The sequence below is a fragment of the Asterias rubens genome, chromosome 4 (genome assembly GCF_902459465.1).
Source record: "Asterias rubens chromosome 4, eAstRub1.3, whole genome shotgun sequence".
Lineage (NCBI taxonomy): Eukaryota > Metazoa > Echinodermata > Asteroidea > Forcipulatida > Asteriidae > Asterias > Asterias rubens.
In genome coordinates this window covers 80,202-105,777 of record NC_047065.1, presented here as the reverse complement: position 1 = coordinate 105,777, position 25,576 = coordinate 80,202, and the positions used below count along the sequence as shown (strand labels likewise).

At 41.0% G+C, this 25,576-nt stretch overlaps 1 protein-coding gene across 1 annotated transcript in view; it reads left to right on the top strand.

Annotated features, from left to right (window-relative positions):
- Window positions 1–20,889, top strand: part of LOC117289110 (scavenger receptor cysteine-rich domain superfamily protein-like) — a 40,584-nt gene extending 19,695 nt beyond the window's left edge. The window contains exons 2-14 of the mRNA XM_033770079.1: window positions 6,167–6,526; window positions 8,740–9,069; window positions 11,256–11,600; window positions 11,985–12,347; window positions 12,613–12,945; window positions 13,140–13,472; window positions 13,682–14,083; window positions 15,400–15,783; window positions 16,257–16,607; window positions 16,878–17,075; window positions 17,636–17,794; window positions 18,954–19,337; window positions 19,681–20,889. Coding sequence (XP_033625970.1) covers window positions 6,167–6,526; window positions 8,740–9,069; window positions 11,256–11,600; window positions 11,985–12,347; window positions 12,613–12,945; window positions 13,140–13,472; window positions 13,682–14,083; window positions 15,400–15,783; window positions 16,257–16,607; window positions 16,878–17,075; window positions 17,636–17,794; window positions 18,954–19,337; window positions 19,681–20,111 — 4,373 coding nt within the window. The 3' untranslated portion in view covers window positions 20,112–20,889. The remainder of the gene's footprint in view (window positions 1–6,166; window positions 6,527–8,739; window positions 9,070–11,255; window positions 11,601–11,984; window positions 12,348–12,612; window positions 12,946–13,139; window positions 13,473–13,681; window positions 14,084–15,399; window positions 15,784–16,256; window positions 16,608–16,877; window positions 17,076–17,635; window positions 17,795–18,953; window positions 19,338–19,680) is intronic.
- Window positions 20,890–25,576: the final 4,687 nt, after the last annotated feature.

Below are 25,576 nucleotides of genomic sequence, written 5' to 3'. Positions count from 1 at the left end.
CAGTGCGGCAATGGGTGCAAAAGTTATGACTTATTCTACACATTCGTATTAACTTATTGAAGAAATCCTTCTCTAGTTTAAGTTTTATTTCAGTGACGTGTTTGCACTGACGTTTGGGTGAAGATGCCTTCCTCTTCCTCTAAAAAACCACCTCTCCTATATGAGCGCACTCTTGGTGGCGCGCTCTTGTGAATCTTCCAGGGTGTTGTTTTAGCTCAAGTCTGGTTTCTGATACCATGATAAAACATGATACGCTGATAATTATAAACAATACTTTTGGTTCAGCGAATTCCCCTCTTACAAGGTAATTCAAATCTTAACTTTTTTATCAGTCAATGGTTGGGGGGGGGGGGGTGGGTTGTGAAATGTTATTGAAAAGCTGAAATCTAAAAGCTTCTACTGGTTTGGCTGATCGTTGTGTAGACTTATCTCAAGTGTACAATGTTTTATTGGTCTTTTCATTAACCACCGTCCGTAATGCTGAAAATGTGCAAAGTTAATTCGTCTCTACACTGTTAATAATACACACACTTGTCATTCCCCCTTCTTTAATGGAGTTGCATTCGCTTTATCATGAACAAGTAATTCAATTAAAGATACATTTTTTTAAATGGACAAGTTTCTTTACAGATGTTTCTTGGAAAATTCTTTACCAAAAGTCCGTTACTCTCAATTATGGAAGTGGTGTTCTCAAAGCATACACGTCGTCATATCAAGAAGATATTACTGTAGGCCTACATTATATTCATTATATTATTACACATTTTAAAAGTGTTTTCCTCCAAAGCTCGACTGGTTTGTTTTCCAGTCTATTGCTCGTCCTGGACATTTAAAGTCAAATCTGTATCGAGCTGGAGATGTCTAGTCCGTGTTTAGAATCAGGCCAGGAGTATAAAACCACGCACATCAGGGAAACACCATTGAAAATGGCTGGAATTAAGCAACAGTTTCACGTGGAGACGCATGTTCATCAGCACTCCCGCCCGTCGGTGCCGAGTTTACATAGCGTCACTTAAAAAACGTGTGTATGAGGAGTTGAGATCTAACGCGCACTAAGGGCCCAGAACCATGCCTTGGGTAACTGTAAAAGATACATCAGCTGTGAGGTGTTGTCGGGGTTTGGTAAAGTGGTGGCACAAACTTGCTTCAGGTCTGTGTAAACCATTTCGTTCTAGTTTCTCAAATGAAGCGCATCACAGAAGAAACCCGACTGTAGTGTCAGCATAGTCTGTATCATCGATGTTCCCTCTTCCTGCTTTACGTGTGTGTTATTTCGAGTGTGTGTGCAGGGTATTCAAAATGGAACATGGAGCTTAAGGCGCAGCCACACCGGGCGCCATCTTTGTTGTTGTTCCTCTTATGCCGAAACCGTGGTGAAACTTAGGACAATCAATCCTCGATACCATTATCGTTATACCACTTACAGCCTCCATAATGGTAGACCGCACGTATGAGGTCACTGCAAGGTGTCTTTACAGGCTTATGTGATAATCTATTCTGTGTCGATCATTTTGTATTGAATAGCGCGCCTGTTCGTTTATCATCATCTGTTAATTCGAACTGATGGAATTGATCCGGGAGAATGAACCAATTACGGTTGCTCAACCGAATGGAGTGACTAATGCGTTGTATGACACCCTGTGACCGAACGACTTCGCGTGCAGAAAAGGAAATCCATTTTCTTTCATAAATACATTTGGAGTTTATTCTGGTCTGCATCTTCCCCGTCCCCAAAACAGGTGGATTATAATTCATGTAGGCACTGGACAATCCAATACTTTATCTTTCATCGTCGACACTGTGCTATAAGCTTAGGCAGGTGAAAGTGCCATGACACCCTCCGAGGAAACCAAATCAGTTTATTAGAGGGAATGTGAATTAGACGGCGATAGTAGATTACGGGGGATCGATGTTACAGATCGAGGCTGGGGTTTGTTATGCGGATACACACGGGAGGTCCCGAAGAGTTGAAAGATCGTCAAACAAGACGAGGGATTTAGGGGCGAGTCTAAAAGATGAAGAGATTTGATGTTGATATAAAATGATTAGGAGTTAGCGATGTTGCAGGCAGAAGACTCCAGGGACGTAAAGATTCCAGATAGAGAGAATAATGTCTTGGTTTGCCCTTACTGACTTTATTGTGGATGCTTTGGGCAGCTCTCTGCTACCCAGGAGCATCTTGTTTCACACTAATGTTCGCCGAAATGAAACATTGAACCAGCCTTCTCTTATTAAACAAGTTTTTTTCATGGTATCTCCTGAAGATTGTTGGAGGAACTCATTGCAATTTCACAGCAATCGTTCGGGATAGAATAAAACAATACTCAATAGATTCAGGATATTTCATTCACTAAAAAACGGTCTGCAATGATAATTGTATATCGGTATATCGGGGAGTTAATAAATATTAGCTGCATTAACAAGGTATTACATCGTCATAATATATCGCCATGTTTAACTGAGGTAAAACCAGGATGAAAGGATGAAAACGTACTGGTGCTAAAGAGCTGATGAAACAATGAAAACGATCAGATGTGTACGCACGGCATACGGGAATTGGTAAATGAACAACCCCTTCTTGATTTCAGTAGGCCCTACTCAAATGACCGTGTAATAAAAAGGTTTATGTGGTTTCTGGTACACTTTTGAATTTGTCTTATTTTAATGTGGAATATATACTTGCGCTAATCTCTACACACTGCGTTAACATGCAATAATTCCACCATAACTGTTAGTTCCGTACCACATCTATTTACAAATAATGCACACATGGTTCAAAGAGCATTGCAAGAAAATGGCAAATGATTAGGAGAATTTTGTTTTTCCACAGCGTGATTTTTAATACACTATTACTCAGTTCTAAGTATTAGTGTTTTAGTCAGTATTAAAAAGTCTAAAGGTCATGCTATAGTTTGGTTCCCCTTTGGTTCCAATATTTATGTACATGCAGTGCAACATGTTTGAAAGGTTTTTCCCTTTCGGTATAGACGTCTTTACATTTACTATTGGCGTTAATGTCCGCCCATACAGAGCCCCAATCCTTTCCCCGATTAATACACACTCTTAAATTGAACCTTGATGAAATCCCCAAACCATTCGACAATAAAAAGACCTTACATTTGAAATAAAAACTCAGTCTTAAACTGTTTTTCAAGCGCTAAACGTTCAAGTTCTCCAAAGACTCTGACTCTCTCTATCTCAATGGAGAGAGACGACCCTTTTTTAAAAGCCTTCTGAATCGCGAGATCGATTTCTTGCTGTTATTTCACCATTTTCCTCCGTAGAATGGTGATCGTTGTGGCAGGCTATGCGTCCACACGAACTGGTGATCGAATTCTCCTAGTCAGGGGTCCTGAGAGACACGTGAGAATTGGTTCATCTTGAGAAAATGAAGAAGAATTGAGGAGGGGCGGATGAATCACAAAAGCTTTTAATATTTGGGAGATGGATTACTTAAAAGTATGCATCTACCTTTTAAAGGTGTGCAATCCTTACAATATCGAGCAAGTTATGGCTTTATTATGACGTACACCTGCGTACTAATGTTGGATTAGAGAACACAAAACGTTGTAAAAAGAAATCCAGATTGAAATAACTGATGTCTGGTAAGGTTATTAAACGTTTTGTACGTTTTTCCCCAAACAGTTAATGCGTTTTTTCCAAAACTTAAATACGTTTGCCACAAAACGTAAAATCTGTTATCCCTAACGTAAATACGTTATTTCCAAACCTTAATATGTTTGTAAGAAATCGTAAATACGGTTTTCCCAAGACGTAATTTAATTTTTACGGCCTAACAATTGCTGACTATGTAATTGCTGACTATGTAATTGCTGACTATGTAACACCCGGTTCAAAATGTTATCGGGTCCTTAGGTTATTACTATCCTTTTCTTGGGTCATTCCGGTTTGTATTGTAACACAGCTTTGGTTCCATAAATGTAGTCATGGGTTAATAATAGTCTTATATCCACTTGATAATGTTCCAATACGGTTCAATCTGTAATGTGATGAACTGTTGTTCTTTAAAAATCTTGCCCACAATGCAGTCCCTCTTTGGTTATTACTATATACCACATAATGGCTCAGACCTAAGGCGGTTTAGCATCCCTAGTTTATTAAGCCACTTGTTCGGGCTCATAAACTATTATTGCATCCAATATTCCGGAAAGCTTTACTACAAGAATCTTCTGATCTGATTCTTTAATAAAAAATAACAGTATAAATAATTTAAAATCTCTTATAGTATAAATAATATTATTATTAATAATATTAAAAACACAATTTTTTGCTGGTAAAAGTGAAAGCACTTTGGCAGCACCCGAAAGCACTGGGCACATATTTAGCTGATTAGGCACATCTGTAACTCCTGGAAGTGAGATCTGCTAAAGAAGGTGGCACTTTTGGGAAAAGCGAGACTACTACTCCTAAATTCCCTTGTAAGGCTACGGGACGTAGCGTGACTCGAGGAGTTACCGGCACAAATAAAAAATATGATCATTCTTTGGCATGCTGTCATGATAAAATGAAATAATAATCAACATGGCGCTTTATACGCAGTACAGACGTACATTTTAGCAGTCAACCACAGTGCACCTCTAGTAATATAAATTTTCCTTAAAATATTCACCTTTTAACACATTTGATACAGCATTACGTATTCACTGAGGCAGCCCGCCAAGTGTATATACAAATCGTGTAGCTTTTAGATCATTTCCCCCGAGTGTACATCAAACACTGACCGAAAGAACATTGTGAAGGAACAGTGTTCAGAATCACTCATTACAATTGACATGATCAGGCGCTGACAAGTGCAAATCTGAACTTTTCACAAACTCAATTTGCCTTATCGTATCTGTACTTCCGATCTGTTTAAGATTGGTCGCATGCTCAGTGGCGCGAAAGCTTCAGTCAGTCATGTACGCATAGTCCCACAGTCTCGGTCCGGTGTATTCTGTAGTGCGCACTCTTTCAACCCGTTATACTGTCCCACTCTTCAACTTGTCATGTCCCTAGCTTAAGTGCACTTTGAAGGTGCTGGGTGCCTCCAAGATTTCACACTCTGTTTCTTGGCCTAGCTCTCGTGACAGAGACTTCCTCTTCATATGACCTCCCCTTTTTACCATTCTCTGCAAATCGTGTTGCTTATATCGAGACAGCCGGCCCCTAACATCGTATTTTCAAAGGTACCATTGATTTGAAATGCACTATATTTAACGCGCTAAGGAGGTAACGAGGTGAACTTTATTGGGTTTTATTTCGGACTATTTGACCTTGTCAGTCTTATGTTCTATTTGAATGAATTACGACGCAGTCGTGAGCTCCTTTGTCTTTATTCTCGATTCAGAAGGTATTTTAATATCTGTTTGTCATTTCATTCATATTATCTTACGTTCAGTTTACAATGTACGCCAAAGGTTGTATCTAAGGCAAAGTATACATTAGGTTGGAATGGTGTTTTTCTTTTTTAATCCGATATAAATGTTGATACAATAAAACTAAGTGGTAACATCATTGGTCGCGATTTTTTAGATATCGCCGAAATTCACGAGCGAGTAGTATGCCCATACTGGAAGAATAGTTCCCATAGAGATACACAACGCTTCTCAGTTTCAAAATATGTGACATGAATACTTATATCTTTGTACATGACACTACCTCGAAGTGAAATGTTTCTCAAAATGCTTTATACTATCGAAAACTGCTGTAGGTTTGTAAATTTGTATTGCCATTACTATAATTAATTTTATAAATATTGTCGTTATGTGTGGCGAGCATTAAATACCTTGGGAAATTTAAGCAGTCAGAAAGGGATTGCAACTCTATTTTCAATAACTTATCAAAAAAATATTGTTTGGTAAACCGTTTGTGCAATTAGACTAGATGCTTTTATAGGGTGAACTCACATTACAAATATTACATTATCACCCTCCATTGTTCAGTCTCAGCAGAATAAGCTTCCATGATGTCTTTTGTTTTGCTCCTAACAATTTCAGTCATCCCTAATCCAGTGTCGACATTCATAATTAATTAATTTGACAATGAGTGATCGTGTTTTGAATTATTGATGTTAACAGCGTTTGCACTTTCTTTCAAGGTTTTTGTTTTTAATGGAAGCGTATATACATTATTTTTAAAATAAAAATGAACCCCATTTTCTCAACAGAAACACCCGGTTTTACGGAGAAGATCCAAGTTCGTCTCACAGGGGGCCTCAACCCTATGGAGGGACGGGTGCTGGTCCACTCAGAGGGTCGATGGAGGGCAGTGTGTGACATAGAGTGGGGAATCCCCGATGCTGACGTCATCTGTAGACAGCTGGGTTTCGGGTACTCGTCCATGGCGTGGAGGGGTGCCCACTTTGGGGAAGAGCCAAATGAGGCGGTTGAAGACTTCCGGATTATTTTATCTTGCCTCGGAATGGAGTCGGAATTTACAGAGTGTTCGCATCGTAAAATATCTGCCTTGTCCTGCGGGAAATTTAAAACAGCTGGCGTTCGATGCAGTAACATCTCATCACAAAAGGGTAATATTAAACTTCCAAAACTCTAGGAATTCGGATTATTTTATGACTTAACTGTTTGACACTTTCTTCAATTGTTGCTTGCTTTTTCTCTTTTTGAGTCTTATTTTCAGCGAATCAAATTTTCTGATTATTGGTTTACTAGGTGGCGTACTAGACAAGGTCTGTATACTATTGCCGTTTTCGAAACCACGGCTGATAGGCTCCGGCTTTCAGACAACGTCCGCCTGTGTTGAAACCCCGTGATGAAAGTGTTGCTTGACTTAGATGGCTTTGGTGGTGTGTGGCTATCTGCCCAGATTGCTGAAGAGTCCCTTTCTTCAACGTTGTCGCTGTCACAAAATTTCTGACTTTTTCTTGTATATATTTGTATATAGCAATGTACCTTTAAGTTCAGGCTATTGTTAAAAGTTCCTGTGAGGTTGTCATTGATTAGGTTCACTGGAGTGTAGAGGTTTAGACATTCCCTTGTTCTTTTTAGCATGGGGTTTCAGGTATAGAGGTTTCAGGTTATGTAACACTGGGTCAGTGAAGTATATAATTTATTCAAGGTGATTAGGCCAAGTAGTTTTAGTCAGGGGGACATTCCAAGTTTAGGATGTTGGCCAGAGAGTTCCAGTAAGAGCAGTAAGAAGGACACACTGCCCAGCCACTCTGCTCTTTCACCTGACATTGTGATGAGCCAGCAACATCGTGGATAGAGTGTGTCGGCACTCTATACTTGGCTCAAACCGTGAGCTTCAAAAAGTAAACCAGAGCAGGGTGAAATTTATCACCATAGTTAACACTGAATCCAGATATTTGGAAGGCGGAAACACCCAGGATTGACTGTATGTTAAACCAACTATTTATTTATTGTTTATAACTGCTATATTTTCAGTGCATTTTGTTTGAAGAAGTTCAACCAAAACGAAGTCTATATTTTCAGTGCATTTTGTGTGAAGAAGTGCAACCAAAACGAAGTCTATATTTTCAATGCATTTTGTGTGAAGAAACAATAACTGTGTTGACAAATCAATATTGATTTAGAATTGAGTAATCTGGCTTTAGTTACAAGAAATAGTATTGTATTTGCTGGAGACATTTGAGAAAGTTGTAACAGAAAAGCGCTGTTATCCAAAATGTTTTTTAGTTCAAAGTTTGTTCAGAAGGGCCATAGTCAATCACATTATTATGTGTTATTTGTTATTACAAACTCTATTGTTTAAATGGCCAAGAGTATGTGCCGAGAGTATGCGCCAAGAGTATGCGCCAAGAGGGCCAGGGAATGGGCGAGGTTGCCCCAGTTAACGTGCGTTCATCAGTAGACGAAACGTCGGGCCGGACAGGGAAGTCGCGTCAGGGCTGGACTGATGTATCAGGGAGGTTGCATCGAGGAGGTATTTGTTGGAGAAAGGGAAGACTGGCTTTTATGCCTAGAGAACAATATTTGGAGATGCATATTATTGCTAAGTAGAAGTTGAGATTGCATATTGATGCTAAGTGAATTTAAGTGGAATTGGAGTTGCATATTATTGCTAAGTAGAAGTTGAGGTTGCATATTGATGCTAAGTGAATTTAAGTGGAATTGGAGTTGCATATTATTGCTAAGTAGAAGTTGAGATTGCATATTGATGCTATTGTGAATTTAAGTGGAATTTGGAGTTGCATATTATTGCTAAGTAGAAGGTGGAGTTGCATATTGATGCTAAGTGAATTTAAGTGGAATTGGAGTTGCATATTATTTCTATGTGAAGTTGATGCTTGATTGTAAATATAATGTAAATAATAATAACTAAAGAAGGAGTCGAAAGTGTTTGATTTCGGTGTCGTGATTTTAGGGTTCCTTGGTGAATTCAGCAGGGTGCTGACAGTCGCTGTTGCCTAAGGTCATAGACGTAGCATACAAGGCAAAGGCCCACGTCAAATGAGGCAATTTACAGGCAATCAGTTCCAGACAATCTCCGTGTAGAAAATGCATTCACATTTCAATGTTCACACAATCTTTGGGATCGTAAGATACTGTATGAGCAATAACTCATTTGCTACCAAAGTGATCCCGTAGCATGCATTACAGTCGGTCGCTCCAAGTAGGTCGCTTGATCTGGTTTCGACCTCAATGTATAGAACTGTATGATACTTGTCACACATGGGAGTCACATACCCAACAACCCATAACAGACCCACACCACTGTTCAAATAAAACTAATATTTCTTCTATATCTTGATGTTACCAGATAATCCAATCCGCCTCGTTGGGGGTATCACTCCCAACCAGGGTGAAGTACAACTCTATCACAACAGGACATGGAATGTCATCTGTGATGAATCATGGGATATGATCAAAGCTGGAGTGGCATGCCGGGAACTAGGCTACCCAAGTGTCATCGCAGACTGGGGTAAAACTCTGCTATACGTCAACGGGGACGATGATTCACAGCAGGCTGTTCAATTGGTATCTTGCACTGGAGCTGAGAACAGGATTGCCCAGTGTAAAGTTGGTGCTCTTCGGGGTTTGAGGTGTCCAAACCCCGTATCTGTGACATGTGTGACTAACGAGCGAAACGGTAAAAACAAAATGGTTATGTATTTCTTCAGTTTTTAAAATCCCTCGGTTCTCTATACTATAGGCCCCTAGTCATTTATTCCTAATTTATATTTGTCAGTGTTCATTCATTTAAAACATGATTTAATTTATTGTGAATCTTAAAATTGGTTTTAAATGTGCATAATCTGCGTTGAGGTTTATAATCTTATTAAACGTACTGTGCCAATGTTGTCACCACAATTTCCCCTCATTTATGCAGAACATATTAAACATGTCACACTATTTTGAAACATGACCCTGAAAAAGCAATTTAGAAATCTCCAATGCATCCCTATTCCCATATACCATTGCAAGTTATTTACCCTATTTTATTGCACTTCATTCCAATTTTTTCCTCAAACAAAACGCAGCGGCTAAAACAAAAACAAAGACCTCACACAAACATAATTTGATCTGATACATTTTGGTAAAGGTTTAAATTAAAGCGTTTTATTCGATTGGGTAAGCACAGCACGCGCTGTAAAACGCCCTCCGGCAATGCATTTTGATTGTATTTTTTCCACTCATTGACCGGATCCCAAGAACAGGATAAGATTTGACTGCTGTTGCTTATAATTGGATTTCTGATCCACACAATTTGCGAATAAATAAAGATGCACACGCAGGATTTGATGGCCGGGATTCGTCGAAGCGTGGTAGTGGAGAGATACTCCAATTGTAACGGGTTGTCGAGTTCAATAGTCCTGCTTTGAAATAAAATAACGGGTAGACAAGGGAGCAAATATTGAGCGATATAGGATGGAAGAATTTGGACTTTAAAGGTGAATGGTGTCAGTAATCTCAGTTGAACCAGTTCCGCATGGTTTATAATTGAATAACAGGGGTAGCTGAATCTGGAATTCCGTGTAAATTCTTCCAGGGAAAATGGGATTCATATCTGGGTTTTTTTTTTTTACCCATATAGGTCTTTAGAAGAATTAAATCGGCAACACTTGTGCAAAGTGTACACATATTAATTTATATCATAATAAACCAAAAGGGAAATTTACTCGGTAGATTCTAAATATTTTTGGGTTGAACAACAGACAAAGTTAAACTCCCCATCTAGTCATGTTTTCTCTGCTCAGACCAAAATATCTATTAATGTGACGTTGCAACCCAAGTTGCAGCATTTTGTGGTAACAAACACAATCATTGGTCTTCGTTTTAACAGCAGTCGCTACTTTAAACGGAACTGCATATCATTAAAGGTGCATCTAAATTCAATGTAAGTTGTGTTTGAAACAATTGGTTCGTTAGTAATAGCGATTGATGACGAACGAGTGAAAGGGAAGCAACAGTTGTCGATAAAATTACCTTTAAGGATTTGTGGTTTTAAAGGCAATGGATACATTTGGTTTGTAAAACCATTCGAATGTTTCAATCCTATATAAATGTAGATCCATGGAAATTTCACGTCAAAAGGTGATCGTGTTTTTGTCCACACAGGAAGAATATTTATAACAACAATACTTAATCTACCTTGGGCCAAGGTAGGTGGCACCGTTCAAGAGAAAAACACAATATTACTGCATCGGCAACTCTTCTGTTTTAACAAAAATAGACGCAGCATTAGTTTGATTTTGCAAACCCTGCTCCGTTGGTTGTGCCAATGTGCACCTCTTATTTTATTAGACAAACTGCCGCGCGTCTTATGCCCACTCTTGTTGATTGGTACGAGGGTCAACAGGGCAGGCACGATATGACACGGAATGCATTGTGATCACATACTTGCCTTAATGGAAATATACTCCACTCTCGCAAGATTTTAGAGGCCTGCATTAAAACCGGAGGAAATGTTCTTCGTCATTTAAGCGAAAAAAGGTTTAACATATTATTTCATTCCTATTTGGTAAATTTTAAGGCTGTACATTTATATTTCTACCTCGCTTCCAATTATCTAAAAGTACATTTCGACGGGAAACCGATCAGGGTCTAGACTGAGGGGGTGGGGTGTGGGGGGGGGGGGGTGAATAATCGGTGCTAATACAATAAGGAAACTTGACAATATTTGTCTTGTGTTGCCTGCAACGGCCCTGGACGGTTTCCCCTCAAGGCAGTGGTTGCTGCCAATAACGAAAATGATACGCGTCGCGGTAGAAGTGGATACATTTAGAAATTAAACTTTGATTCGATTTCTGAAAAAAAATTATTTAATTTTGACAGGGTCTCCCCGGGATCGGTTACGTCTCACCGGGGATACTCAACCTAATATGGGTCGGGTAGAGGTAAATATCGATGGCAACTGGGGAACGATATGCGACGAGGATTGGGATTTGAAAGACGCCAGGATCGTGTGCAAAGAGCTCGGTTATCACTATGCAACAGCAGCACCCGGGGGTGCCCACTTCGGGGAAGGTACGGGTGCTGTTCTATTCAGCCGGGTAGGCTGCACGGGACACGAGAGGCATTTATTGGATTGTGCAAGAAGTGGTATGGAGGCAACTAATTGCCAACATGGACATGACGCTGGCGTCGTGTGTAGCTTGGACCCTACGGCAGAGCCAGCAGGTAAGCAGTCCGTCCTTTATTTAATTAGTTTGGAAAAACTATCACTGGTTCCTTCCTCAAAGTACCACCTTTGTTTTATTGTGATCGATTTTATCTTTGGCAGTGACGAGATGTTTTAATGAAATTTTGTAAATTTTGTTTTTGGAACTGTCTTTTTAAGTGGGCAAGTAATCAATGCTATCCAATGTTACTCGTTCTTACTGGTTATATTTAAACCTCCCTTTCTGTTTACAGTTTTCAATTTCTGGTGGACAATTCTTTCGAATTTGGTTTATAGAAAGGGGAAAAACGGTCGGCAATCTGCAATCGAAAAACGTGTCTTGTCAGAATTCTTAAACGCCTCTTATTTGACACGTTGGTCGATGTTTTTTGCTCCTATAACAGGTAACTTAATGCGTCTTTCCGATAGCAGCTCTGGGTTCGTAGAAGTATTTCATGACGGGCAGTGGTGGCGTGTCTGCGATCAGGGCTGGGACCCTGACGATGCCTTGGTTGCCTGCCGACAACTCGGCTATCGGCACCCATCTAAGACCATGTCCCCAGTCCTGACGGCCGCCTCACCTGGTAGATCAATAGATGCCCGGGGGGACATCGGCGTGCTGCTCAACAAGATGCGTTGCCATGGTAATGAGACGAACTTGGCATTTTGTCCGCACAGCGGTCTTGGGCCCCAGGTGTGTGCTACACGCAATGGACATGCCACAGTGGATTGCAATGGAAATATGCCACGTAGATCAAATGAGATAGGTATGTATGAGAACTTAACAATCTTCTGGGAAGCGTATGTTTGGTGTTTAGTATAAATGTCAAATCATTCAAACCTTTAGATGCTGTTCTTATTGGCCTTTCCATTGTGTTATTTGTGATTGAATTTGATGTATTCTTCCGTTGTCTCTGTTTTATGTTGTATGTATCTCTTTGCGTCTGTTTTTTTCTGTGACGCAATGGGTGATAAATTATTTTCTGTTGTCGTTCTGAGGTCTTAGCTTATGTTTATACTTGTTTTTATCAGAAGGCAAAGTTCGACTTGCGAGTGGCAGAAGTGACTTTGAAGGCCGAGTCGAGATCTTTTTGGACGGGGCATGGGCGACCGTTTGTGCTGACCGTTGGGATATGGCAGACGCCAACGTGGTATGTCGTCAGTTAGGCTTCACCCACGCTACCTCGGCGTTAGTCAGCGTGGCGCACTTTGGGCCCGGCTCTGGACCTATCTTGCTGGACGAGGTTGAATGTGTCGGGGACGAGGATAACTTGCTGGACTGCCGAGCGGAAAGATTGTACCAGCATGATTGCCAGCACAGGCAAGATGCAGGAGTGAGGTGCGACAATCGGACAGTTTCTTATGGTAAGAACTTTGGTTGGTTTACCATACCCTTATTTGTTTATGATAATATAGTGCGCCACCAAGAGTAGTCCAAGAAGGGCGGTCAATTTAAAGGGGCATTCAGTAATAAAAATGCACGCTGAAATTTAAGTCTCGTTCAAGCAAACAATTTTAAGCCTTACCTAAACCTCACATCGTATACCCACACTTTACAGACTACTCCGTTCGTCTTACCGGGGGATCTACTCCTAACGCGGGCCGTCTGGAGATACTTCTTAACAGTATATGGCACACAGTCTGCGATGTCGGAGACACATGGAACATTAGAGGAGCAAACGTAGTATGTCGCGAGCTAGGATTCCCCCGTGCGTCGCAGCCCTGGGCTAAGATCTCCGGAGCTCTAGAGAAAGGGAAACGGAGTTTCGCGACCGTGAAATGCATGGGGAACGAGACGACGATTGCAGGGTGCCAGTACGGCGGAGTTGGTGACGTGGACTGCGGAGGAGTAAAGCATGAGGCACGGGTACTCTGCCAAAACCGCCAAAAAGGTAACACACCTAGATGAATTAAAGTATTGTTTTTATTTAAATCAAAACAACAACTTTCACACTGCCTTTTTGTAAATCGCCGTGTTGAAGTTTTGACAAAAAAAGTAAAATAAAGTTGTTTTCTTCTTCATACTATGCGTACTAAGAGAAACTTGCACCGTTTGGAATTTAAAACAAACTTCTTCCCTTCTTGTTTTTGTACGTATCAGAAGCTCCATACCGCATCAGGCTTGACGGAGGATCCAACCCTAGCGAAGGTATTGTTCAGATTCTCCAAGACGAACACTGGTTTCCCGTCTGTGGTGATGGTTGGGACATTGCAGACGCATTGGTAGTCTGCAAGCAGCGCGGTTACAAGTTCGCCAAAAGTGCCAGCTCAATTGAAGAGAGACGGGGTGTCGCCGAAGCACAACTTGTAATGACAAACCGCGCCCATCAACTCCAAATGGTGCTCCAGCAAGTACGGGGTTGGTCCGGATTCCGGTGCACAGGACACGAGGATCACCTCCTTGAATGTGATCACGTAGAGAGTCGGATAGTTGGGTGTGGTCGAGGTGAGGTTATTACGGTTGCCCACGTAGAGTGCAGTCAGAAACCATCTATACCCGCTGGTATGTACTATTTTACATTTACTTTTTAAAAGAGCATGATCGAGTTCATGAATTGTGTGATATGACTCGAATTTATCTTCTGAAATGGAGACTGCGGTGACTGAATGGAGCGCACTGCGGCGGCAGACACAATTGTTTTTGGTTAGAATTCTTAATTAGCACGTCCGAGAACAAATGAGACAAGTCTGCTGCCACCTAGCTATTCCCAAAGTGGGTTTTTCATGGCTACGCCACTCTTAATGCATGAGGTACGTCACAATGCTAACCCCAAAACGAGGCGATGGGCGCAGCGACTGCAAGTGGTGGCGGACGTGCGTCCATAGCCTCATTTTGGGTAAGAATTATGACGTCGTGCATAAATATAAAGAGAGGCGTATATCGTCCGTTTAAACACCCCACGTGATGTCCTCTCAACCAGTCAAAATGGAGAAACTGTCCCAGGTATTTATGAATGGCAAATAAATAGTCTTGTGCTACTATGGCATAGATTTGAATCAGTATTCATTGTTAACATTTTACACAGGGTTCTCAACAAAGATGGTGTCTGCGTAATAAAGGTATATTCCATCGTACTTTGTTTGTGTGGTTAGAAACTTGGGTGAAGCGGGCGGTCGAAGTGAATTATTGTATGAACGTTATTAATTTTTGGTTTTTACCCATACACCGATGTGTGTTAGCACTGTATACTCAGTACTTTCCCGAGTCCTGTGAACAAATATCACAGGCATGTTACTCGGGTGGGATTCGAACCCACGACCCTTGCAATTCTAGAGCAGTGTCTTACCAACAAGACTACCGAGGTTGCCCGGCAGCTAGAGGCAGTTCGAATCCTATGTTTTGGCAGCGGGTACCGCAACGATATAATAGATGTTAAATTTGCATCGGGGATAAAGAATATTAATTTTGGTTTTTACCCATACACCGATGTGTGTTAGCACTGTATACTCAGTACTTTCCCGAGTCCTGTGAAAAAATATCACAGGCATGTTACTCGGGTGGGATCGTTGCGGTACCCGCTGCCAAAACATAGGATTCGAACTGCCTCTAGCTGCCGGGCAACCTCGGTAGTCTAGTTGGTAAGACACTGCTCTAGAATTGCAAGGGTCGTGGGTTCGAATCCCACCCGAGTAACATGCCTGTGATATTTTTTCACAGGACTCGGGAAAGTATTGAGTATACAGTGCTAACACACATCGGTGTATGGGTAAAAACCAAAATTAATATTCTTTATCCCCGTTGAAAATTTAACATCTATTATGTATGAACGTTGCTTGACGAGAGCTACATTAATGAGTGTATCATTTTTAAACTAAAAGGTGAACGATTACGCCTAAGTGGGAAGTCCAAGGAAAACGAAGGCCGTGTTGAGGTGTACTATGAAGGCATGTGGTGGAAGGTATGCGCTGATGACTGGGATATGCCTGACGCTACTGTAGTCTGCCATCAGATCGGGTATCCTTTAGCTCTGGTGCCTTACAAACTATCTAACGATGACACCAAATATGCCATCTGCGAGAGGGGTCTTAGTGGCGTCGATGCTGAAGATACCAACTGCAGATTGAACTATCTGATGGGGGATCTCCAATGCACTGGGGAAGAGGGGATTGTAGTTGACTGTAGGCACGCTGGATTTGGACGGCAGTATTGCAGCCAGGATCATGACGCAGGCGTGGTGTGTGACGGAAAGAGAATAAAACCAAGTGAGTATGGATAGGACGAGTTTCAGTCCTATGGGACTGGCCAACGCTGGGTGGCAGTATATATACCAGGTAAAACTCCATTGTTTACGTAGTTAATTGTGAGCGTGTACCCTTCCAACAGCCATGGCTATAGCATGGTCTGCTGCCACCCATGTTTTCAAAGGTCTTACTCCCACTATTGATCGTCATTCAGGTATATTTTTTTTATACTGATGTTGCATCTATTTATTGACTCTTTGCACTAACATACATGTATTCACTTTCTGCTACGCTGGCATTTTTGTGCTTACAACAATTACATAAAGAATTGATGGTAGGCATATGCTACGCTGTACACACATAGGCTGCCAAAACTAAGACCAACTAAGATTATGACGTCATATCTGTTTAATTAGCTCACTACCTGCTTACTTTGTTTTTTCTCAAGTCCGTTTTTCTCAGTAAATTCATTACAACTTTTTTAACTTCTACAGCCTTCGAAGCCCGTTTAGGAGGCAGCGACTCCAGCCATCCCTATGAGGGTCGAGTGGAGCTGCAGCACGGCGGCCAGTGGTGGCTCGTTTGCAACGAGGGTTGGGATTACACCGACGCCCAGGTGATATGCAGACAGCTCGGCTTTCCTGGGGCTGAGGTTGACTCGACTCTGCAGACGTTCTACAAGGGCAGACGAACCGGTGAGATGGGGTTCCTTCTGGAAGACGTCGACTGTCTAGGGACAGAAGACAACTTGGCTGAGTGTCTGAACGGTGGGATTGGGAAAGCCACTTGTCAGACTCAGGTTGCTGTAGGAGTCAGATGTTCCACAGACTTACTCATCATTGAAGGTAAAAACGATAATAAAATTATTTCCTATTGATTTTTGTTTGAACAACATGGGAAAGTACTAAGTTAATACACATGTATGGCCCCAAACCAAATTATATTCTTCTTCCCTGTTGCACGAACCATCTTTAAGAATTTGAACTTACTCATGATGAATACGGCAAATATTGTTTGTATGGATATTAGCTAGTCGTCATTACTAGGAAAGTTTGCCCAAAGTACGCCCTCTTATAGAGTATTATTTATGATCGTTCTTCCATCCATGGTTTTAGGTCCAGATATCCGTTTGATTGGAGGGGAATCTTTACAAGAAGGCAGGGTGGAGCTGTACCATGACAATCGCTGGTGGACAATCTGCGATGACAACTGGGATATCAGTGCTGCCGAGGTTGCCTGCAAACAGCTCGGCTTCCCGGCAGCTGAGTCCGCTGTCCTCGGTGCTTACTTCGGCAAAGGACGAGAAGAAATGGGTAGGCGACTTGTAAGACGCATCACTAAAGGAAAACCAATTTCGTATTTTGAGATATTGTTTATTAAGTATACTTACTCGATGTTACCATGTAAACAAACGAAGTAAAAAACCACTGACTCAGTAATGTAACATAATTTGTTGTTGAACACCAAGTAAACCAGTTATAACCTCATGGCTTTTGGCGATAAAACTGAACTAAATAAGTCACGGTTAAATAAATACAACAATCTAATGACACTGGTACCGTATGTTTACCCTCTTTGAATCAAGATAAAGTACACCATGTCAGCAAATATGTTGTTTCATGAAGCTATACTTGCTCTGTAGGAATATTTTCAATTGCAGTTTGCACTCAGCCAACGTTGTTTCAAAGTGATATTTTTGTCATCTTGGTTTTCAGAAGAAAAATACTTTGTCTGTGGTCGGTTTTTACAAAGATGGTCAAACTTAGGAGAATAGTCCCAGAGTTACAGTAAGACTAGTCTTACCTCTTTTTGAAATCCACCACTGGTAACATACAAACTATGAGTTTCTATTCAAGTTATTGCTTCCCACCAGGCATACTCCTTGATGAAGTCAACTGCAGGGGATCCGAAGATAACTTACTGGTCTGCTCTCACCATACGGTAGGAGAACACGATTGCAAACATACACAGGATGCTGGTGTGAGGTGCTCCAAACCAACCGTGCAACACTCAATGAAACTACCCAAGTCAAGTAAGGAATTCATACATAATGTGATAACAATAAAGAGCAATAGAATATAGGAAGAGGTTGACCGAAGATGCCGCAGTACATATTGGAAACCGAGTATACAGGTACAAAGGAAGATCAAGCTGCCTTTTTGTGTGCTTTGAATGTCCGTTAAAGTTGTAAATTCAAATGCAATTCAGTCTTCGGACCACAACTTTTGACATTCTCGGTCACGAGAATTTCAAAATTTTGAAAAAAGGAGTACAGCACCCCAGTTACTGGGTCTATGCTGTGGTTTACATTATTGTTACGCCAAATTATATTAAAAACCAGCGCGCCATTATGGTAGTCGGGTCGCTTGGGCTAGGATCTCACCGAAAATCCTTTGCGCCAATCAATTGACGTTTGAAGCTCGTACATTTTCAGAAATACTAAAACTATATGCATGTCTGCGTCCAGGCTTACACAAAGGGAGGTTTAGCTGCACGTTACGCAAGCAAATACGTGAGCGTGAGCGTGAACGTGAACGTCAGACAATTGTGTTTTTAAAATCTCACGTTTTTAGCATACGTGAAGTTACCATTTTGCACGTAAGGTGCGTACGCGCAGACGTCATACGTGAGCATGAAATGAGCCCCAAACGGCGACGTCACCTAGAAACAGCACAGTTCGTTGACGTTGACACACCGGTAATGTATTGTATAAAGAAGCCATTTGCACGTCGTCATCGCAGTCCATGTTACGCCGTGCATGCAGAAGGCGTTGTTCTATCAGAGGACAGCAACACGAAAAACCGCGATATACATCTGCTTTTATAATGAAGAGTGGCAGAGGGTGCTATAACAAAACAATCTCCTTGTGATGACGCGCCTGCGCCTTTAAGAAATATTCTTCTTTTACATTAACTGCATATAACCCCAATTGTATAAAAGGCCGATTCTGTAAGTATCTTGCTTGCGCCCCTAATTGTTTCAATACGGAAAGTAACGTTCGGCCTACACTTCCATAGGACGCTCCTGGCTGCATGGCTATAGATAGATAGGAGCTATAATGTCGGGTTGAATACCACTCGAAATAAACGTTTCTTTGTAATGTTGAGGTTTGGATATTATTTTGTCCACACATTCTCGCAAGTTCAGAACGTTATATGATTGTGATTTGTTGCATTTGTGTCTTTACCCAGTACGTCTGACTGGCAGTAACACAACATCGGAAGGTGTGGTGGAGTTATACCACAATTATCGGTGGTGGACAGTTTGCAGAACTGGCAACATCTCCGACGACCTGAACAGTGCGATCATCGTCTGCCGGCAACTTGATTTCTTCACCGCACAGAGCGTCATTCCAGCGGGGAACTTCACTCTGCCTCCCCGGTACACCCGAGCATTGCTGTCGGGGCTAAGATGCGAGGGTACGGAGAGAAACCTGACCCTGTGCCGTCAGGACGAACTAAAGGTTGCTGTCGGGAAACAATGTGACCTTACTCAGAGTCTTGCTGTACGATGCACACCATCTACACCTCTAAACTCACCAGGTTCATCTCCCTCCAGAAGTCGAAAGAGAACAGGTTTGTTTTGTCTATCTGTTTGATTTGTTTTTACAAAGAGACTCCATGTATGGCTGCTCATCAGTATCTATCTGACAATTGTTTCTTATAGACCCCTTTCAATAGCTGCCATCTTTCATGAAATGACATGGGCACGCGTGAAAGGTTCTAATTGGCTAAGAGTCGTGCCCATCAGTGTACATACACGTGGGCACTTTTCCATTGCTTGTCATCCAATATGACAGTCAATGACGTCATGCGCTATCCATCTGTAGACATAATGAAAGGTCATTTATGAGTAAATTCATATTCATATCGAAGAGAGTAATTTAAATATTAATTGTGGTTTTCCCATCTTTTTTAGGTCCAACGACACCCGTTCTTGCAGTAATTATAGCAACAGTGTTCGTGACGGGATTTCTCATCGGCAGTCTAATTCTCTACCACGTCTATCAGGCGTGTGATCGGTTTTTATCCCGTCAACGTACGTCAAACAGCGACAGTAGCCCTCCAGCTACCAACGTCACAAGCAACACAGACAGCGGAGGGCGGGGAAATCAAGGAAGGGGTCGATCGAGATCCAGGGGGGACAGTGAATCAACACGAAATAAAGACATGTTTATTGAGTTATACCCTCTACCTCCGGCTCCCGACCCGGTTGAGGACTCGGAGACCGAGGTTGATGGGGACGGGGATGAGTACGGGGAATGGACTGGAGCCCCTGTTGTGCAAAGGGAGAACAGTATTCCTCCACCAAACACACCTGTTGCAGCTTTTGATGGGACACTAGTATAGTTTAGCCACTGTTTCCCCGGTACATTATAGTCCTGTGTTTCACTATGAATCTAGTAGTCTATTTACATTCAAGCTAATCTGACGAAAGATGGATGTGCCTCGATCCCTTATCATGCGAATACCAGGATCGGACAGACGGACCTGAACCATGGAGGTAGAATTAGAAGGTCTCATATAAACATTGGTTTAACGTCTGGAAAATGTTGAGCTGCATACAAACAAAACGTACCTTGGCATACTATAGAATTCGGACAAAACCAGGATACTCGCGTTGTGTTTTGCAAATTCGGCTGAACACAGTCGGGATTTCAAGTCACTTTTACGGTACGGACTCGTTCTAAAGATGAGTTGTCAGTATTGCCAGAGTGATTTGTATTGTCACATCGCACTTTGCTTAAACCAGATTGATCTTAGCCCTTTGTGAAGATCGGCCCCATTTCAACACGATTCTGGAAATGACACCGGAGGAAGAAACTCTACACATTCAAAGAACACACAATAATTTATGAAGCTACCAGTGACAAGTGTGCCATGTTGTGCAGGATATACCTCTTTTAAGGATTATTCAATATGGTGCTTGGGAAGAAGAGATAACAAATGTTTTTTTCTCTTGAAGAGATCAAGAACAAAGAACTACACCTCCTCTGCCTCGCTTTTTGTGCCCGTAGTTAGCTTCATTGAAAGTTGAAACATTGACAGCTGGCAGGTGTGACATTGTGTAAAAGCTCTGTGTGTGTTTTTTTTCTCGGGTTTTTTTTTTTTTCGTTTTTTTTTTTTTTTGGGGGGGGGTACTGGTATACAAATAAGGGAATTAAAGGGTAGTTCCGAGTTTTTAAACGGCCGTTTAACGAGTTTTTAAACGGCCGTTTAAGAACTTTTTAAACGGCCGTTAAAGAACTAGTCACTACTGTTTTATTCCCATTCATAAATGCCTTTTTGGACGCGCTCTCCACCAACAGGAATAGCGAAACTTACTGTCTGAGGTATTTATGAATACATAATAAACACAATTCTTACTACTCGGTCTATTTACAACACGTCAGCTCGTAATAAAGAATTTTAAATTGATTCCGTAGAGCCTTTGTGCCACTCGAGCTCATTGATTTAATACCACAAGAATAGAGAAACATAATTATAAAATCGGTTGGCTAACTCGCCCGTCTTGAACTACATACTCTTTGCATTATTAAAGATTGGACAACTTTCTTCCAGTGACAATAAATAAAATAATTTCTCAAAAAATGTACAATAAACGCAATGTTCCACTTCAAATTTAACAATACTTAGTACAAAGTTTGACTTTCAGGAATTACTGGCGAATCCTGGCTTATCTCAGAGTTTTGCTGAATACCAATCGCTAAATATAAAATATTTGTTAACAAGCGACGGTCCAATAAAATTATTGTTGAACTCTCATTAGTTCTCACTTCCAAAAGCTGGCTATGCCCTCTGTCACAAGGCTCGCAATTAAATCTTTCAGGCTGGCTGTACACCCTCTCCTCATGAAGCTCTGAAGAAAAATATTATATTCCCAGATGGCCGACACACCCTCCCAAACCAGAAATGATTCTTTAGGAATTTTATTTGTATTTCCCTTAACTTATGCCTGCTCGCCCAAGCCTACTCATGAATATTCATTGTTCAAAATAACCAGTAACTTAACCAATCAAAGCCTCATGTTAAAGTCATCATGTTGAAGTCACATTACTTCTTTGTATATAAGATGGCTCACCAAGTGTAAGGAATTTTGGGGCGTGGTTTCCCCACTCAACATAAAAACTTGTTTACAAGAACAACTTTAAAGTACTATAGCATGCACTATGGCCATACACAAATTATATTATGTTACCCTTTTACCATAATATCTGGCGTAATTTAGAAAATTTCACTCTGTGACAGGCACCCCCTGATCCCTTTATATGAAATATGAAGCTTAGCCATGGTTTTGATTGGCGACGGGTATTTTGTAAGCGTCACTGGTATCGCAACACGAATTACTGGAGAAGGGAAATCTGTATCACCCAAACATCTCGCTCAGAACGAGCGTCCAGATGCTCAAGTTTTGATCCAGATTCATAGACTTGTCCAGTCTCTTTAAACCAGCTTCTGAATCGGACTATGTTACGCTCCCATAACCAGTGACCATGGCACTGAGACTGAGACCAGTCTTGCATCATCGAATTTACAAACCTAATGTAAGTGAAATGCTCAATCAAAGTGTGCTGCTGCCTATAGACTGAACGCCTACGGGTACCAGCCCGCATAAACATTTCTCTTGATATAATGTGTGACGATAACGGATATTCTCTAGCAATACAAGTGCACTGAACACGTAGTTGACCAGCACACAGCAAATTAGTTTTAGAGCAGCTTTTAAATATAAAAGGAAATGTAAATATAAGCTCTTAATAAATGTTTTTATAAGAGGGACATTTCATGCCACCAATTTGAGGCTGACGTGCAAAGGGTTCCGTCTCTTATAGTATCATTTCAACTTGTTTGCTTTTAGCCAATGCTAGTATGTAGTGATGTATGGGATCCAGTAAATCGTGTGACAAGAATTCGTCACACTTAGTAATTTTAAAAGGAACATTTTATAATACCCAGTCATCAATGCTGTGTCCAAGAGTGTCAAGTTTAAACTAGCCCAACTGATAGACACTTGTGTGTGCGTTTGGTGTGTTTCTACCAAACGGAAAATTAACATGGGCTCATTGAAGGAAGTTGATTAAAAAGGGGCGCCTTTGACGAAATTTCTATTTATACAATTTCTCCGTATAAGGATTGGGATCTCCTGCTACATCGGCTCATTTGGAGTGCCCAGTTGGATTGGAACTATTTGGCTACTACCATGATACCTGGTCTTTAAACATCGAATACACCTTCAGAAAAGTCAGATTGTTTTCACGTTGCCGCCGCATGACATACTTTAAAGTACGTTTTGCATACATTCATTAGGGATAAGAATGGTTAAACACGTTAAGTAATTCTGGGGTGGATTTCACAAAGAGTTAAGACTAGTCTTACGCTTACATAATACGGAACAAATCTGAATAATATTATCATCAGATCAAAGACTTTTATAATAAAACATTGTGTTGATTCAAAAGTGCAATAAAATGTTGTATTTTTTGGTAACAGTTCAGTTATATAGAATGAGATGAGGTATGTAATAGTCAATGGAGTATGTTTGGAACTTCGCCTGAATAAAAAAAGTACTTGATTATTTTTAAGTTGATAACCTCATCAGAGTCAGTTTGTTAGAAGAGTCAACCTCGACATGTTACTCCCGAAAGATGTTATTGGTGTTGATTTGTGCTTTTGATTGACTATATTATTGCCTGCCTACTTTATTGTTCCATATAGAGTGAACAAGATTTCGGACATCTAACAATCCATTGTTGATATTTTCTCAACACTTTCTCTCTACGATTTTAACAATCTCTTAACGAGAATATGCCTCTCGATGGCGTAGTCACTTTGGCACGTGAGCTGCGGTATAGAGACAGTTTCGACAACATTGTGATTAGAAGCCATTTCAGTTTTAAAAAACCACAAAAAACGCATGCGCACACACATGCCAAAGAAAACGGGTCCCCCATGAGTGCGTTTTGGTGGCTGTAACCATAGGTAGAATTTAATTTTACCTCCATGCTGTAACCAATAGCTGTTTCGGTCATTGGCCGCTGATCAACCAATGGCAAGTTCATCAGAAACAGTTACTGGTTACGACCGCGCCAAGAACACGGCCATGTTAAAGACTCTCTGGGTTTATGTGTGATGAGATTGAGTGCTCGTGTACGTTTGGGATGGCCACATACAAGTACACTGGACACTATTGGTAATGGTCAAAGACCATTCTTCTCACTTGGTGTATCTCACAATACATAAAATAACAAACCTGTGAACATTTGAGCTCGATTGATCATCGGAGTTGCGAGATAACCAAAAAGGAAAAACACCCTTGTCACAAGAAGTTGTGTGCTTTCAGATGGTTGATTTCGAGACCTAAAATTCTAAATCTGAGGTCTCAAAATCAAATTAATTGAAAATTACTTCTTTCCCCAAAACTACGTTATTTCAGAGAGAGCCGTTTCTCACAAAGTTTTATACAATCAACCTCTCCCCATTACTCGATACCAAGTGGGGCTTTATGCTTATAATTATTTTGAGTAATTACTAAGTGTCGGCTGCCTTTAAATGTATAAACAAGTTAGTTTAGAAAGAAACAATATTTGGAAAATGGCACTTATATCAAATAAACGGACAAGAACGTGCTGGATGAGCTGAGCCGTAATCATTTTACTGGAAATGGCTTCACCGGCTTCATGCTGACGTCACATTCCCAGTATGGCGGCAGCCTTTCAATTCTCACAGCAATTGCAGCAGGCCTGGCAATGTATGGGTCTTTTTAACAACAAAAATGTCCCCAATCCCAAGGTCAGACAGGAGGACAAGAATACTTTGTCTAATGCCATCTGAAGGTAATTATTCCAAAACGTTCACATTTGCCTCGCCGACTGACGCCTATAGGCGGCGCACTGCATCGAACTCATCGTCATCTTTGTTCTTCCCGATGGTGCCAAAACTTGAGTAACGACCTACAGTATACAGAGAGTTAGTTCTTTTAAAACACACCAGTGAACTTGCCAACAATCGCACATACGATATATAACTTCAAACCAAACAACAAACTCTTATTGCATGTATTGTGAAAGGTTCACTGGATAAGCGTCGTCATAGAAACACTGTAGTGCGGAGATACTAAACCGACACTGAGCTACTAAACCACCGTACGTGACCATTGTTGTGTTCTACGCACAAAGCTTCATATTGGGTGCGTTCGTTTAGCTTCCCTGGGTCGACCCCGGTGTGTGTGGCGGTTTTTTTCCCAGGACGAACGTGGGCAGATAATTACCCACGTTCGTCATGGAAGTAAAAACCGCCACACACTGGGGTCGACCCAGGGAAGCTAAACGAACGCACCCATTATGTAGATGTAGAGTAGCATACAAACAACCATGCACAACCGTGCGCAAGGCTGCCCTACGTATAAGTAGTGTAGTGGCACAACCATAATAATAATAATAATAATAATAATAATAATAATAATAATAATAATAATAATAATAATAATAATAATAATAATAATAATAATAATAATAAGACTTGTAATGCGCACATATCCACCCTGCTGGGTGTTCAAGGCGCAGTAAAACCAAAAACAAAACAAAAACAATACACAACACAAAGAAAAAACAGACACAACAAAATTAGTCATTGAAAACCTGTGACATAAGATAAGTTTTGAGAAGAGACTTGAATTTTGCAGTACAAAGACAAGATCGAAGATTAAGTGGTAGAGAGTTCCAGATGCGTGGCGCGGCTGAAGAAAAAGACCTGTCACCCCATGAGTGTCGAGACTTGGGTTCAATGAGGAGAAGCATAGAACTTGATCGAAGATT